General features: G+C 50.8%; 2 protein-coding genes across 5 annotated transcripts; one reads left to right on the forward strand and one right to left on the reverse strand.

Annotated features, from left to right (window-relative positions):
- Positions 1–4,824: 4,824 nt before the first annotated feature.
- On the forward strand, positions 4,825–10,381 carry MMP19 (matrix metallopeptidase 19). The gene is made up of 9 exons (XM_037846249.1): positions 4,825–5,053; positions 5,347–5,432; positions 6,396–6,526; positions 6,694–6,909; positions 7,368–7,613; positions 8,032–8,160; positions 8,760–8,924; positions 9,104–9,231; positions 9,424–10,381. Exons 1-9 carry the CDS (start codon positions 4,964–4,966, stop codon positions 9,820–9,822), a joined length of 1,590 nt encoding a protein of 529 aa, XP_037702177.1. The 5' UTR covers positions 4,825–4,963; the 3' UTR covers positions 9,823–10,381.
- Positions 10,382–10,549: 168 nt separating this feature from the next.
- On the reverse strand, positions 10,550–15,125 carry LOC119543053 (transmembrane protein 198-like). 4 transcript variants are annotated; one of them, XM_037847692.1, is made up of 5 exons: positions 14,748–14,923; positions 13,514–13,773; positions 12,345–12,926; positions 11,736–11,893; positions 10,550–11,629 (listed from the first exon to the last, which is right to left on the reverse strand). In XM_037847692.1, the coding sequence occupies exons 2-5, from the start codon at positions 13,686–13,688 to the stop codon at positions 11,492–11,494; spliced, it is 1,053 nt and encodes a 350-aa protein (XP_037703620.1). In that variant the 5' UTR covers positions 13,689–13,773; positions 14,748–14,923; the 3' UTR covers positions 10,550–11,491. The 4 variants fall into 4 exon arrangements, with proteins under 4 accessions (XP_037703620.1, XP_037703619.1, XP_037703617.1 ...); XM_037847691.1 differs by having other exon boundaries at positions 11,736–11,896; XM_037847689.1 differs by lacking the exon at positions 13,514–13,773 and having other exon boundaries at positions 11,736–11,896; positions 14,748–15,125.
- Between the last annotated feature and the right edge of the window lie 149 nt (positions 15,126–15,274).

Below are 15,274 nucleotides of genomic sequence, written 5' to 3' on the forward strand. Positions count from 1 at the left end.
AAATCAACCTGTTCCAGCTTTTGGTTTCCAAAGATCCCTCAAATCTTTCCTCCCTGTATGCTCCTATTCTTGTATCCAGCTTCCTTTTTTTTTGAAAGTTAGCATCCCAATTTTTAACCACAAGGAAGCATCACTCATGATAAAACACACACATGCACACATACACAATATGGGTTCTAAAAAAAGAATGGGTAGCAGGCAAGCACACATATTGTTAGAAATAGCTTCTGGAGAAAACTTCTGAGAATATAGTCTTCCTTAGGATCAACAATTTTTCTTGGGGATTTTTCGTATTTCCTATTTTCAAAAACTTTCACAGCTACAGGCAGTTCTCATTATGCCAAAGCTGCTTGCAGCTCAAGCTGGAATTGTGCTCCTTTAGCTCTTTAAAATCCTTTAGCATTCTCTTTCCCACTATGTGCCGGATATACTTGTGCACAACATCAACCTTTCCCCCATTGTCAGCTTAATGAATTCAATACAAAAAAGCAGTTGTACACCACAATCCTTCTTAAGTAACTTAGGGGCAATGCCTCCCCCCCATCATAGCAGCTTCTCACCCCAACAGTCCTCTCTGCAGTTGCTGGCTTGGCAGAAACAGAAATGGGTCTTTCCCAGGTCTCCTCCCCCATCTAGTTACTACCCTCTTCAAAAGGGGAAGTCAGCACTGAACTCCTTCCCTTGCCAACCCCCCAGCAAACCCTCTTGCCAACAAAAACAAGAGCCAAACATGGACTGTCAGGCCTATAACAGTCCCCAAGCTTTAGGACAGATCTATTTCCTGGGGTCACAGAGTGAGGACAGGAGGCCAAAGAACTCACCCACATCCCACCTCCCTTGGGAAACGTAATAAAAATCAGTTTGGCTTTCATTAAGAAAAAGGCTGACATTCCCAGAAGGAGCAAAATTCCTTGTGTTGCCCCCATTTCTCTACCATGCCAGATGCTGAGACAAAGCCTAAATACTCTACTCCTCGGCACCCCACCCCCTTCCAGGGGCTAGAATTTATCTCTCCGTGCAACTGGTGTTGTGCTTGGTAATGGGACCTCCAGCAGAAGCCTCCAACAATCCAGGTGAATGGTGCGGACAAATAACCTCTTTCTGTGAAATGAAGAAGGAGAACAGGTCTTGGGCTGCCTCATACTCTGGCAGGAACTGAAGAACTTCAGAATTTGGGTCTGATGCTTTCTAAACTGAGTGGATTCAGGCAAGCGCCCCAGTGGGTGCGTGTACGAGGTGCGGGTAGGTGGGAAAGCCAAGAAGTTTTCATAACTGGGGTTTAGGAAGTTTGGGGCATGGTGGGAACAGAATGTGCTGGCCCAGTCCCTGAGCCATCCCCAAACCCCTCCCACTTCCCTGGTCACTAACCAGTTCCAGCTGTGCACAATCCTGGCAGTCACTTTCCATCTGGCTTCTAGGAAGTCATGACTAATTAGAGAGGGAGAGTGTGTGTGTATGTGTGTGCGCGCGTGCGCGTGTGTGTGTGTATGTGTGTGTATAATAGTGGGGGATCCTCTTAAAAACAGAGGTTTCCAGGGCAACAGCTTGGAGAATTCAACTCCACACAGTCAAGGAAAGTCCCACTTTCCTGACTGCCTCAGGGCTATGAGGGGAAAACAGGCCAAAGGGTAACACTACTCCCTTCCACGTGTCCCTAAGTCAAGATGTATCCCAGCGGCTCCTAGCTTGGTTACAACTTACAGTTTTCTCACCTTACGTTTCCAGTTCCAGGCCCCCAGACTGGCCCTTTATATACCAGGATATCCAGTCCTCCAGACCACCCCATTCCTCGATTCCCACCCTCAGCCCCCTCCGCAGGGCAAGGGTGACTGTCAGAGGTAGTGGGTGATGGTTTAGAGATCAGCATCTCCTAGGCTTAGAGATGAAACCTTTGCCCTCTATTCACGTTCTCATGGCCCCTAACCATTAGGAAGTACTCTGAGAAGTCTAATCTACTCCCTCCTGCTACACTTGAAAATATTTTAATTGAAGTTATTTCTATACACACTCTTCTGCCTCTATTTGTGGGCAGAGAGGGAAACCAGGCTGCTGGAGGGAGAGCCAGCAAACAAGCCAAAGAACCCAGGAGTTCTTTCTCTCAGAACCAAGTTCTCTTTTGGGGGCAGGCAGGCCACGTGTCCTAACCCTTTGCACACATTCTCCTATCTCCCCCAGTGAGAGATGACAAATTCAGAGGGAAAAAGAGCTGGGTCAGCCTGGCTCAGGGGGTAGGGACTGGCCCTGATGCCTTTGGGAGAACAGAGAGTTAGTCGTGCAGTCCTCGCACATATGCCCAGCGTCTGGCTACTGTCCCTAGACGGTTTTGTCTGGGTGACTGTGGGAACTCTTGGGAGGCTGAAGAGCTTGGCGTATAGATCATAGCTTTAGAGCCTGGGGCTGTGCTGCTTCCTAACTCAGCCAGCTGAATCAACCTATTTAAAGACTCTGAGTCTCAGTTTCCTTTTCTGTAAAAAGATGATAATACCACCTCACTGGGTTATTGTTGAGATTTAAATGAGGTAAACTGTTTGGCAGCTTTTATTATTTTATTCTAACCTTTCCTGGCTCCTTAGTACCAGTTCGTGGTTCCATCTCCCAGAGCCCACCCTTCTCCATTCTTAGTAATCACCACCTCTCTGACTAACACACTAACACACACCTTTTCTGTTGTAGTTGTTTGCTTATACTAGGTGCCTATGGGGAGAGATTCACCTTACTTTACTTCTTCCTGTTGTATCCTCCTGTCTGTATCCTCTTCTCCCGGCTACCACCCTCAGCCCCTGCCCCTCTCCCATTATCCGCTCTTAGTTCCATCACTTTCTCTTGCACCCCAGTCTCAGTCTCCAGAGGCTGAGGCAGGGCAGGCAGGATTGGAGCTAAACTCAGATCCACAGACAATTTCGAGTAAATGCAACAAAATATTACCAGTGGTTCTCTGCTGGGTGGAATTTACTGGTGGTTTTCATTTTTTTTTTTTTTTTTATCTTGTTTATTTTGGTGTTTTCCAAATTTACTGCAATGAGCAATGGATAATTTTTATTCAGAAAACATAAAATAAAATAAAACTTTAGTCAGAAAAAAATTTTTTTCAATGGGCCTACGTCCTTTTCTTAAAAGAACAGGGACTGGGTGGCAGGGGAAGTGGGGAGCAGACAAAGGATCAGGAAGAGACCTGCGGGGGACTGAGAGGAGTTGGTCGCAGACTCCAGCTTTGTTTTCTGGATGCACCAACTTTTAGTGATGGACTCCGTCAGCCCTCTGTCACTCATCAGTCCCCAGAGGCTCTCTGTCCTTCCTTACCTGTTACTGGTCATTTGGGACTTAGTCACCCAGTTGTTCCCTCGTTGGGTGGGGTGGATCAAGGGGACCATCATCACTGAGGGCAGCAATGTGAGTCAGGAGTAACAAACACCCGCTCAGTCCTGGGGTGTGAATAGCGCTTCCCTGGGGCCTCTCAGGCTGAGTTGTGTGGAAGGGCTCAGAATTGGGGGCCTACTGAGAACATTCCTATCCCTACTTCACTGTGCCTTTGAACGATATGCAAATGTTGTGTGATGACTAAACGATACTGGAAATTTCCTTGGCTCCTACGTGCTCAAACAACAAAGCTCTAAGAGTCCGTGTAGAGTATGGAAAGAGTATGGGTTAAAGAGTCAGCATGGGAATGTGAATACAGGCCATTTCCATTAGAACTCTATGTCCTTGGGCAGGTTTCCCTCTCTTGGGTCTCCATTTCCTCTTGTAAAAAAATGGCCAGAATAATTCCTCATTCATTGGATGGTTGTGAGAATTAAATGAGATGATATATAAAGCATCTAGCACTCAATAGATATTTTTTAATGTAAATTTTTCTTCTCTTCTTTAAATAGCATTCTAAACTCTGGCTATCAGTCACTCTCCTAAGCCAGTTATTCATTTAACAAACATTTATTAAGTACCCCCTCAAAAGCATGGAGTTGGCCCTAGAATAGGCACTAGGGATGCGGTGATGAATGAAGTCCTCAGGAGCTCACTCGCTGACCACAGCAGGCTTTTCTTGGCTTGGAGCTTCTACTCAAGACCTGTACTGCCCCTGTTTCCTCAGTACTCTTTTACCCCATCCAACACTTAGCCAGCTCAAATCCTGCCTGCTCAGCAAACCTTCCTCATGGCCCTATGACCCTTAGGATGGGACATCCCTTGCCTGGCATGGATTCCCCTCATTTCAGGTACTGGGGTCTGCTTCCACCCTGCTAGCTTCCTAAGGGCAGGTTCTGGGCCCTTTACTTTGTGCCTCTGTTAACCCCCACCCCAGTTTAATGCTCAGCACACGTTCGGAGCTTATTAAATACTTGAAATAATGACTTTTGAAGCAGATACAAAAAGATTTCAAGAGTATTTAAATCCCCACTTGGTTTTGGGTGCAAAGAAACTGAGACCTCATGCTTAATTCCTTCACCTGAAACCCAAGCACCTCAGCTGTCTCCTGCTTCTTATCTTTTATTTTTCCTCCCATCCTCAAGCCTATAGGGAGAGATGAAGGTTGAAGTCAAGGGATTTGCTGGCCCAGGATCCCAGGAATGTCCAACTTCAGGGGATGGCTATGTTTCTTCTCTCTAGTCTTTCCAGGACTCCTTCTCATCTTGCCAGGATGCCCAGCCCAGGACAGTGTGAAAATCTTCCCAACAGAGGGCTCAGGTTGGGGGTGGGAGTAGATGGGGGCTGGGGGCTTTTTTCTTGACCTCTGCTGTCTGGTAGGGCAGGGGTTAATGGTGAATTGCAACATATCTCTCTGGGCTGAGTCACCTCCCCCTGCCACTCCTCCCAATTCCTCTCAGCTGAAGTTTTATAAAGAGGACTAGAGGCTGGATAGTGACAGGAATTGGAAGTAAAAGAGTCCCTGTCTAGCCCTGCTCCCCTAACCTCCCAGAAATCTCAGGGCAGAGGACACAGACAGCCTCTGGAGCTCCTGCCTGGTGGGGCCATGAACTGGCAGCTGCTGTGGCTGGGCTGCTTACTCCCCATGACAGTCTCACGCCAGGCCCTGGGGCCTGCAGAGAAAGAAGCAGCAGTGGTGAGTCCCCAGGAAAAGGGGGACCAGGGCAAGGGGATGGGAGGGGGTGCTGCTCCACAGTTCCATCCAAGCCTCCCTCCTGATCTTCAGATCTTCATCCTGCCTCCTTTGATCTACCCCTGGCCACTCTCCCCGCCCTTCTCCTTGTCCACTGAGCCTGTTACCTGGTTTGCGTCTCCTCTGACCTTCCATGTCTAGTCCCCTCCTGTCCTGATGGGCCTGTTAGATCACTTAGGAGCTTCACCCTGACACTGACCTCTTTTTCACTCTGCTTATCCCCACCTCTATCATAGGATTACCTACTGCAGTATGGGTACCTACAGAAGCCTCTAGAAGGACCTGATGACCTCAGGCCAGAAGAAATCACAGAAGCTCTGAGGTGAGAGGTCACAAGGGACATACCTTCTGGGTTGAGGTTGCAGAGTCATCTTTCCCTCTTCTTATCCCTTCCTCTGCCCGGGTCCACTTCTGCCTGACTCAAGTCCCTGTGCTTATCACTTTTGGGTGGTGGGGCATGGGGTGAGCTGGGGATTCCAGGACAAGGAGCACAGTCATGGGATCTTCCCAGGCTGTAAGTACTCCTTTAGAAGCGCCACCCCATGCCCCATCTGATACACTTACACAAAATGCTAATATCAAGATGCATTGCATGAAGTATAAGTTATATGGAAAATTGTGAGTAGAGTTAGATTTGAGTTGTTGACATGACGTTCCCTTTTGTGTACAGTTAATTCAACAGTTATTTATTTTTATATTGTAGTTTTCTTTTCACAGTTTGGATCTAATGGATTGTTTTTCTTTCTGCTTTCAGATATGTCCACAGTCCCTTGAAAATTCCATAGGCCATGGCCACAGTACAGTGGCTGTAGTGCCTGGTGGATGAAACGACCCTAGCACAGGCTGAGCTGGGAGGGGAGTCCAGCCAGGAGAGAAGGCTGAGGGAGGACAGACCCGCAGGCGAGAGCACTGGAGGAAGAGCCTCCAGAGCTGGGGCTGGGGAGGAGAATGGAGGGTTTCACTTCCCCAGAGCAGGGGAAGTTTAGAAATGGCAGTAGGTGAGGAAGGTTATACCTGAGGGTAAACTTACCCAAGTAAAAGAGACTGAAGAGGGGAAGATAAAATTGTAGAACTACCATTTCTGCAGAACACTAGACAAAGTCCCAAAGTCCCAATTATGAGGACTGGAGGCTGGAATGAGCTCATCAGCCTTAGAAATTTTGTGCCATTCTTAGCCGCTATCTTGGGCAGCCATGGGCCAAAGAGCTCTCCCTAGTTCCCAGTCATTTCAGAGTCCCCCATCTTGGTTGCTACCCTGCTGGATCAAACGTCTCCCTTCTTTCAGGACTTTTCAGGAAGCATCTGAGCTGCCAGTCTCAGGTCAGCTGGACGATGCCACAAGGGTCCGCATGAGGCAGCCCCGCTGTGGTCTGGAGGACCCCTTCAACCAGAAGACCCTTAAATACCTGCTGCTCGGTGAGAACTGAGCTTGGGAAAGGGAGGAAGAGGTGAGGGTGGTGTGGCTCTGGAGAGCTGTTCGGGCACAGGGACAGCCTGGACCAGTTCAATGTTAAATGGATGGTCAACCCTGGGGATTGCAGGAGTGTCCGTGTTTCTAATCTATTTTCTGGTCCAATAACCAGGACGCTGGAGGAAGAAGCACCTGACCTTCCGCATCTTGAACCTGCCTTCCACCCTCCCAGCCCACACAGCTAGGGCAGCCCTGCTTCAAGCCTTCCAGTACTGGAGCAACACGGCCCCCCTGACCTTCCAGGAAGTGCGGGCTGGCCGGGCAGACATCCGTCTCTCCTTCCATGGCCGTGACAGCCTGTACTGCTCCAAAACCTTTGATGGGCCAGGTAGGCACCGCTCTCGGATCTGAGATTACCTCTGTCCTCTCGAGCCTGTGACTCTGGAACCTTAATGTTCAGGCTGCCCCCTATGCTCAATGCCCATATGTACCCTACACTCTTTACACATCTTCTGTCATCTCCCAGGGAGCAGCTGATCACCTACCAGGGGCCTTACCAAGCTTCCTTTATGGAGCTTATGCCTCCTTCCCTGGCTTAAGTTCCGTTACCCAAAGCACACCTCAGGGAGGCTGGGCTAGAAAGGAGATTGAGTGGGGGAGGCAAAAGGACAGAATAATGGGCATCCCTGAAAGAACTGGGTGAGGACAGGTCTCAGAAAGGGGAGAAAGAGATATGCACGAGACAGTGAATATACATAGGGGAATGGAGTAAGTAATTCCCTTTAACAGGCAGCTCCAGCCTAGTGACCTCTGACCTCCTTCCTGCCCTCCTTTACCTTTTTCCAGGGAGGGTCCTGGCTCATGCAGACATCCCAGAGCTGGGCAGCGTGCACTTTGATGAGGATGAGCACTGGACTGAGGGGACCTACAGAGGGGTGAACCTGCGCATCATTGCAGCCCATGAACTGGGCCATGCCCTGGGGCTTGGGCACTCCCGATATACCCAGGCCCTCATGGCTCCTGTCTACGCTGGCTACAGGCCCCACTTCAAGCTGCACCCGGATGATGTGGCAGGGATCCAGGCTCTCTACGGTCAGTGAGACAGCCTAGAGTAAGAGAGTCAGTCAGTCCAACCAGCATCTCTTCAGGCCTTGGCTTCCTTCTCCCCCTGCCAAGTGTTTCAGGCTTCATCACTTTCAGGAAGTGTTTCTCCCTGATTCTTCCTTGTTTAAGCTTCCTTCCAGGTCTCTCTCTCCTTACACCATTCTTGGGGATGGAGAATATGTATTCCAGCAAACCTCCTTCCCCTCTGCTGGTGCCTCTCAAGACTAAAACTTGTGTCCTTCCGAGATCAATATGGTCTCTCCTAGCAGTAAGGAAAACTCTCTAGGATTCCCTTTTCCTGCTTTATGTATGGACCCTCTGAGCAGAACTTACAGTAGATGGGTGGGGAGGCCATCTCCCATGATCAGTGAGTTCTCTCCTTGAGCAGCAATATGTCACCTTGCAGGCAAGAAGAGCCCGGAGACAGGGGATGAGGAAGTAGAAGAGTTGGAGCTGCCCACTGTGCTCCCAGTGCCCACTGAGCCCAGCCCCATGCCGGACCCCTGCAGTGGTGAACTGGATGCCATGATGCTGGGTGAGGCCCTTTCCTTCCAGGCTGTAGGCAGGCCTGGGGCCAGCCTGTTGACAAATGGAAATGACATGGGACCTCAGCACAGGCAATGGAGGTTAGACCCCACGCAGGGGGTGATGACTGCGGAAGGAGATGTGGTTTAGAGGGGGGTGGGGGGGAGTCAAAGCCAAATTAAAGGTGGTTCAGGCAGGCAGTTACCTTGGTTGTCACTCTATAAAGGCCTGTAAAGCATGTCTGGAATTATGGCATGATGGAGAAAACGAAATTAACCAGAACACCTGTTAGACAGAGAATTATACCCCATTGGAAGGACAATTTGGAAACTTCTTGGGTGGAGGTGAGGTCCCCAAGGAGATCCAGCAATCTGCAGGGCTTTTGTTTTGATGAATAGACCAGAGCTGAATTGCTCTGAACAGCAAAGGAGAGGCTGAGCACTAGGTCCTCCACCTCTGCCCTTAGTTTTCTCTTTGAATTAAAATTGAATGAATTTTTGAAGAGTCAATCTGTGGGAGGAGGGCAAATGATCAGCCTGCCTGAGGCACCCAAGAATCTCTATCTGACCCAGGTCTTTTTCTTACTTGTTGACATACTTTTGTTCTCAGGGCCCCGTGGAAAGACCTATGCCTTCAAGGGGGACTACGTGTGGACCGTGACAGATTCAGGGCTGGGTCCCTTGTTCCGAGTGTCTGCCCTTTGGGAGGGGCTCCCAGGAAACCTGGATGCTGCTGTCTACTCTCCTCGAACACAATGGATTCACTTCTTCAAGGGTAAGGGGGCTGCTTACAGTGTCTTTCTTGGGGTGGGCCCAGTCTCAAATAGTCTCATAGATGACATAAAAGGAAGAGGGTGGGGAAGTGATGAAACATTTCTGAAAGTATGGGATGGAGGGACCAGAAGCTATCACCTGAGCACAGAGGTGACTTGTTCTTTCCTAACACGCTCTTAGGAGACAAGGTATGGCGCTACGTTAATTTCAAGATGTCTCCTGGCTTCCCCAAGAAGCTGAGTAGGGTAGAACCCAACCTGGATGCAGCTCTCTATTGGCCTCTCAATCAAAAGGTGTTCCTCTTTAAGGTATAAAGTTCAAAGGAAGGGCAAATCCCTTCTCAAGGGGGGTGGGGAGTGGGCTACCTCATACTGAGAAAGAAAAGACTTGCTCCTGAAGGGAGATCTTTGGCAGCTGTAGTAGACTGGGGCAGACCTCTTCAGGTCCCTAAGATCTCTCCTTATCCTCCTCTTCTCTTCCCTCACGCCTCCCACCCCCAGGGTTCCGGGTATTGGCAGTGGGACGAGTTGGCCCGAACTGACTTCAGCCGCTACCCCAAACCTATCAAGGGGTTGTTCACGGGAGTGCCCGTCCAGCCCTCGGCTGCTATGAGTTGGCGGGATGGCCGCGTCTACTTCTTCAAGGGCAAACACTACTGGCGTCTCAACCGACAGCTTCGACTAGAGAAAGGCTATCCCAGGGATATCGCCCAGAATTGGATGCACTGTCGTTCCCAGACCCCAGATACTACCCCATCGGGTGGGGACACCACTGCTTCAGCTACAGGCAAAAGCTTGGATACTATTCCCTCACCCATAGATACCATCTTGAACACTGACCGTGCCCCCACAGACACAATCTTGGACAGTTCCACTTCAGCCAGAGGCACCACCCTATAATTTCCTGGTAATGTCACCCCCTCAGTGGCCTAATGCCTGAGTCAAATGTCTGCTCACTAGGATTATGCAGGTGCTGCAGCAGGGACAGTCCCATGGGACATAGACCGTGGGCCTCTGAAGATCCCCAGCTCTAGCTACCACTCTCCTATGTCCTCTCCCTCCTGGGCAATGCCTCCCTGACTCTGGGTCGACCCTATCTGTTTCCTCCCTGTTTTAGAAAGCACTTCCAACTGCATCATATACTGACTGGAGGTCAGTGGTGGAGGGAAGGTGTCAATCAGGTCTTTAGCCAACAGAAGGCTGGATACCTGGGTCCTATTCTTCCTAGATACAGTACAAAACAATAGCTTGGCCAGTAAAATGAGCAAGGGCTTTGGAATTCTTGAGGATCACCGTTACTTCTTTATGACTTTGGGCAAGTTAACCAACCTCTTTGAGCCCTGGATTCCTCATTTGCAAAATAGGGTTTGTTGTATTAAAGGAGATACTATATGTGAAGTGCCTGACACAGTGTTTGGCACATTTGTGCTTAATAAAGGCTAACTCCATGTTCTTAAGAGAGGAGTGAACAGCTCTTCTGGCTTTGTGCATGTAGTTCTTATGGTAATCCAGACTGATATGGGTACCTCTATCAGATCTTTAGGGGACAGAGGCTTAGTCAGTATGGCTTTTTATTTTGAGGGGCAGAGAAAGAAAAGAGCAGTAACACAGAGGCAAGACTCCCTGGTTCAGTATTCAGTGCCATTTTATTCACATGCTCTCAGGTTCTTCCTCCCTCCCATCATAGCCTTGCTGCCCAGGGGAGGGATTTATCTTCCTTCTTGCTGTCTGGGGAACAAGGGAACAGACTTTGGGCAGGAGACCCAGAGGTGGGAAGTGTTAGAGTGGGTTAGTGGCTGGAGCAAAGTTCTGGTTAAGGAGGAAATTAGTATCATCCACAGTGAGAGGCTGAGAAGGCACTTGTCTCCCATGCAGCCCTGAAAATCAGGCTGTTTTGGGCCAATGGGCAAGACTCTGGCATGTGGGCCAATCCTTGGAGCAAGAAGCCAACTTTGGAGGGTCAGGCTCTGAACCAGGTACTGCCCTGCAGTCTTCCCCAGGTTAAGAAAGAAAAGGGGAAGCATTATGGAGGACAGTGTCCCCAGCTGAGGTAGAAGAAGGGGGCTCAAGCCTGTGGGGTCTGGGGGAAAGATTAACCAGAAACCCAACTATCCCCTCCCTAATGAGGGACCTGGAGATTGGAATCATCTGTGCCCTTCTCCCCATCAAAAAGCTATCAAGTGCTGATTTTCTATAGGTCCTATGAAAACAAAACCGCTTATTTCACCATTGAGAGGCACACTAAGGTGGGTAGTATAAAAGAGAGGTGATTTGGAAAAGAGCCCTCTGGTTTGGAGGGGATTAGAGTCAGTTTCTTTGGGGACCAAGGCACTTCAAATATTGGACAGAAGTAGGTATTCACACTTCCATTTCTCCCCCTCCCCCAACATGCCATTCTATCTGTCTCTAAAACACATTCCTACAGACCTGGGCTTGTTTGGTGCACAGATCCTATCCCCGAGTCCAAGAGGTGGGGAATTCTGTGTGTGGGTCCTGTGAGCTCAGGCCCTGCTCACCTACTGTTCCCAGACCCCTTGCTAGGGGTGGGGGTATCAGTAGAGGTTTAGGTTCAGGTCTGGGTGGAACCAGAGGGTGTGGTGAGGGGTACCGTGGAACCACAGTCAGAATCCAGGTCCAGGATGGTAGGCGGGGCTGTGGCCTGGGTACCTGGCCGCAGCTGGCGCTCTCGTAGGCTCTGGAGAAAACTCTGGAGGGGAACAAGGCAGAGAGGGGCAAAGGAAGTGCTTGGGTCCCACCCTGACCATCCCCGTGCACCCTCTGCCCCATCCCCTCAGGGTGCCTGCCCCACTCACTGGAGCCAGACTGTCAGCAGGGCTGCGGGCAGTGGGGGGAAGCTGGCGCCGGTAGCTGCCTTCACACAGCCCCACCCCGGGGGGCGTCCGGTGCCACTTGGCCTCTTGCTGACGGAGCCCAAGGAGATGGAGATGCCTTCGCTGGCGGCTTAAGACCACTGCTTGGGAGAGGTCAATATGGACTCAGGGAGGCCTCTTTAGACTCTGAATCCCACCCCCAAACATACTTCCATGCTAGAGAATCCCATTTGACCTCCCTGGTATGGTTCTCTCAAGCCTCATCTTCCCCTTAGTTATTCCAAAAGAAACTTTTCTGGAATCTTCCTAATCTCTCCTCCTGGACTTCCTGGAGTTCCTCCTTTCCTTCCATAACAGTCCCCAATAACTCTTCCCTGCTTTTCCCAATGACTGATTTCTCTTCTCATTTTTACCCACATCTTCTTTGGTTCCTCCAACTCTAACTTTCTTTCAATGCCCTGCCCCACTCACCTTGGATATCCCTGCCTTCCTCCCTCAAGTGCATTTTTTTCTTTCCCTTCTTTAAGTCTGGGGACTGGAGACATGAGTGGACGCAGGTTGGTAGCTTCTGTACCAACAGCACTAACTCACCATTGGTGTGGCCTCCATGTTCCTCAGCCATGAGCTTCCACTGGGCCAGGGCCCCAATGGCCCCCAGGGCGGGCCAGGCCCCCAGCAAGACCCAGCTATACCAGCAGAGAGGAGGAAGGGCTGGAAGTGCCTGCAGGCGTTGGCCCAGCCGACTGCCCAGTGCCAGCCCCTCCAGGAAGTAGTCAGCACAGGCCACCAGCACTGCAGCACCCAGCAGGGCTGTGCCTAGAACTGTGAATGGGCGTGGCCACCGAAGTGTGAGCAGGGCTCCCAGCAGTGCCAGCCCCACCAGGCTCCCGGCTGGCACCCAGGCTGAAGGCGGTTGGTAGATGGGCTCAGTGCCCAGCAGGACCCCGGCACCCAGGGTCAGGCCTAGCAGGAGACCAGTCAGGAAGAGCCCAACACTGCGCACTAGCATGGTGACCAGGCCGCAGAGGAGTCCGATGCCCAGAGCGATGCCTGCGCTCACCTCCAGGCTCAGCTGTGTCTCCAGCACCCGCTCCTTGTGGCATAGGAGGAAGATCACCAGCGCTCCTGATAGCAGGCCCGAAAGAAACATCACTGCCTTGAAACAGCGGTAGCCTAGGAAGGGAGGCAGGAGGAACTGAGAGGCAGAAATGGGGAAAGGATCTACAGGGATGACTCCGAGGAACCGGGAGGGAGAGCAGTGGCTACACCAGAGGAGCAGAGGACAGGAACAGCACACCAAGGGAGCTCAAGGCAAAGGGCAGAAAGGTATAATCTCAGGGGGGCTTTTCAGGAACTATGAGGGGATGGGAGGGAAAATTAGGAGGTAAGAAGTATGCTTTGAGGGGACTATGGAAAAAATGTCTACTCCTTCCGGGAATGGCAGATGGGAAGAAATCAGCATAGGAGATTCAGTTCATAGGAGAAGAGTGACGAAGCCTTAAACATGGAGAATAATTTAGGAGCAGAGTTTTGAGGTAGGAGGCAAGAGGAATGTAAATGATAGATACCAGGGGCCAGAGCCAGAGGGCATGGTGGATGGCAAGAAGAGGTTCTGACAAGATAAGTATGGGCCACCCTGAGGATAGGCATCCCCTGATAGAGGAGTGGAGATGGTCCAAGAGCAAAGGAGAAAGTTGGTGTCACCCTGGAGGGTGACAGTCTTGGGCAACTGTCCCCCCATACCCTGGCCCTGGCCTCACCAAAGCAGCAGTAGATGATTCCAAAGCAGCAGCAAAGGGCACACAACAGGGCAGGCGCCAGTTCAGGACTGTTCTGGGGTTCCAAGACACATCTTGGGTCTGGAGGCTCTAGGAGTTGTTGGTTAAAGAGCCTGGGATCAGAGGTCACAACCAGGGGCAGCAAGCTTTCCTCCATAGCTGAACAGGAGGCGCTCACAAAGGGGGAGATCAGTGTCAGTTCCTCTCATCCATCCATGAATGTCTTGAGAGGATTGGGAAACCTGCAAGGTAGTAGGGGGCAGAACCTTGAGGACTATGAACCTTGAGGACTATGTACCTCTTTTTCTTTTAAAGAAAGCTGGGCTAACAAGAAATCTACGAGACTGTGTTGAGGGAAGCAGCTTTACCACCCTCTGAAACAAGAACACTAAGAAAAACAAATAAATGAAAATCTCAGAAGCTTATGAGCCTTTGTCTGCCCCCCAGCTTTCCAGGGTGAGGATGGGAGTAGTAGAAAGGCCTTGGTCTGTGGAGAGGCCCAGGAACCATAGTGATACTGGGGTCTAAAGCCCCAGCAACCTGTCCAACTGAAAAGAAAGCTTTTTCTATCTGCAGAGACTCAGTACTACTCTACTGGACTGGGAAGGGTGGGGTTAATAAAGGGGAGAGAGGGAGGAGGAAGAGGAGAGAATGAGTCATGGTGGGGTCTCCAGACAGCTGCTCCAACCCCAGTGGAGGAAGAGGGGAAAAAACAGACACCAAAAGATTTTGAGACAAGGAATCAAGCAGCGACAATCACCCATACTTTGTCAGGGTTTTGAAGCCTCAGCTTCATGCTAGATGGAGTTGTTGGGGGAAGGGGCATCTAGCCACAGCCCAACTACCCTCAAGAAAGAAGCAGGCGCCTTGACCACAGACATCTCATATCCTGCGCCACTCCTGCTCCTCCCCTCAGGACACTGGTGGGATTTTTTCCTACTCCTCCCTTCCCCCAGGGGTGTTGGGGCTGCAGCGGGATTTGAATTCAGTCCATGAAAGGAGGAGAACACCAAGGAGGTGCTGGCATTTGAGGCATTGTGGGTGTGGGGTAGGTTGGGTGCATGCATCTTCTTTCAGCTGTCTGCTTTTGATCATCGAGGTCCTAACAGGCTGGAGGGATGACTTGGGGAATCCCTGAGACTCCTCGCCTCAATCCGCTAGTTAGTTTGGGGATACTAAAGAAGAGGAAATTGGGGAGTGGCTCTTAACTACTCACCACCCTGCCAGGGTTGAGGACAGAAGGGGTGGAAGTGCTTCCCTAGACCCCCAGCTGCATCCCTGCCTGAAGTCCTAGGCGTCGGGGCGGCTGTCCGGCATAGGCATCTCCAGGGCCATTCTGTTCGTTGCCCCCTAAACTCTTGCAAGTCGTAGCCCAAGCCCCGGGAGCTAACTGCAACCAGCTTGGGGGGGTGGAAGAAGGGGACAGGGTAGTGTGTGTGTGTGTGTGTGTGTGTGTGTGTGTGTCTGTGTGTGTGTGACATCACGGGGCGGGCCCCTCCAATCCTTTCCCCTGGGTGGGGAGGACCCACATTGCTTACTGTTCTACACCGAACCAGAGACCCCCAACCACGGAATGGTCTCGGGGGGCACCGCAAAAGGTTTGGGAAAAGGTCTCTGAATACTTAAGAGATGACTCGACAACTCCAAGCTCTCAAAGTCGCAACTGGGGTTCCAGCGCACCCCTAGCTCAGGCTTGGTTTCTTCCATTACCCAGAGAATTGGAGTATTGTCTTCTGGAGAACC

The sequence above is a fragment of the Choloepus didactylus genome, chromosome 8, assembly GCF_015220235.1.
Source record: "Choloepus didactylus isolate mChoDid1 chromosome 8, mChoDid1.pri, whole genome shotgun sequence".
Lineage (NCBI taxonomy): Eukaryota > Metazoa > Chordata > Mammalia > Pilosa > Megalonychidae > Choloepus > Choloepus didactylus.

Excerpts from the sequence above, each read along its gene's own strand:
- MMP19 (XM_037846249.1), top strand. The coding sequence starts at position 4,964 with ATGAACTGGCAGCTGCTGTGGCTGGGCTGCTTACTCCCCATGACAGTC. Across the intron at positions 6,910-7,367 it reads CAAAACCTTTGATGGGCCAG|GGAGGGTCCTGGCTCATGCA; the intron begins GTAGGCACCGCT and ends ACCTTTTTCCAG. Across the intron at positions 9,232-9,423 it reads AAAAGGTGTTCCTCTTTAAG|GGTTCCGGGTATTGGCAGTG; the intron begins GTATAAAGTTCA and ends TCCCACCCCCAG.
- LOC119543053 (XM_037847689.1), bottom strand. The coding sequence starts at position 15,012 with ATGTCACACACACACAGACACACACACACACACACACACACACACACA. Across the intron at positions 12,927-14,747 it reads TCCTCAACCCTGGCAGGGTG|GCTACCGCTGTTTCAAGGCA; the intron begins GTGAGTAGTTAA and ends CTCCCTTCCTAG. Across the intron at positions 11,630-11,735 it reads CTGCTGACAGTCTGGCTCCA|AGTTTTCTCCAGAGCCTACG; the intron begins GTGAGTGGGGCA and ends GTTCCCCTCCAG.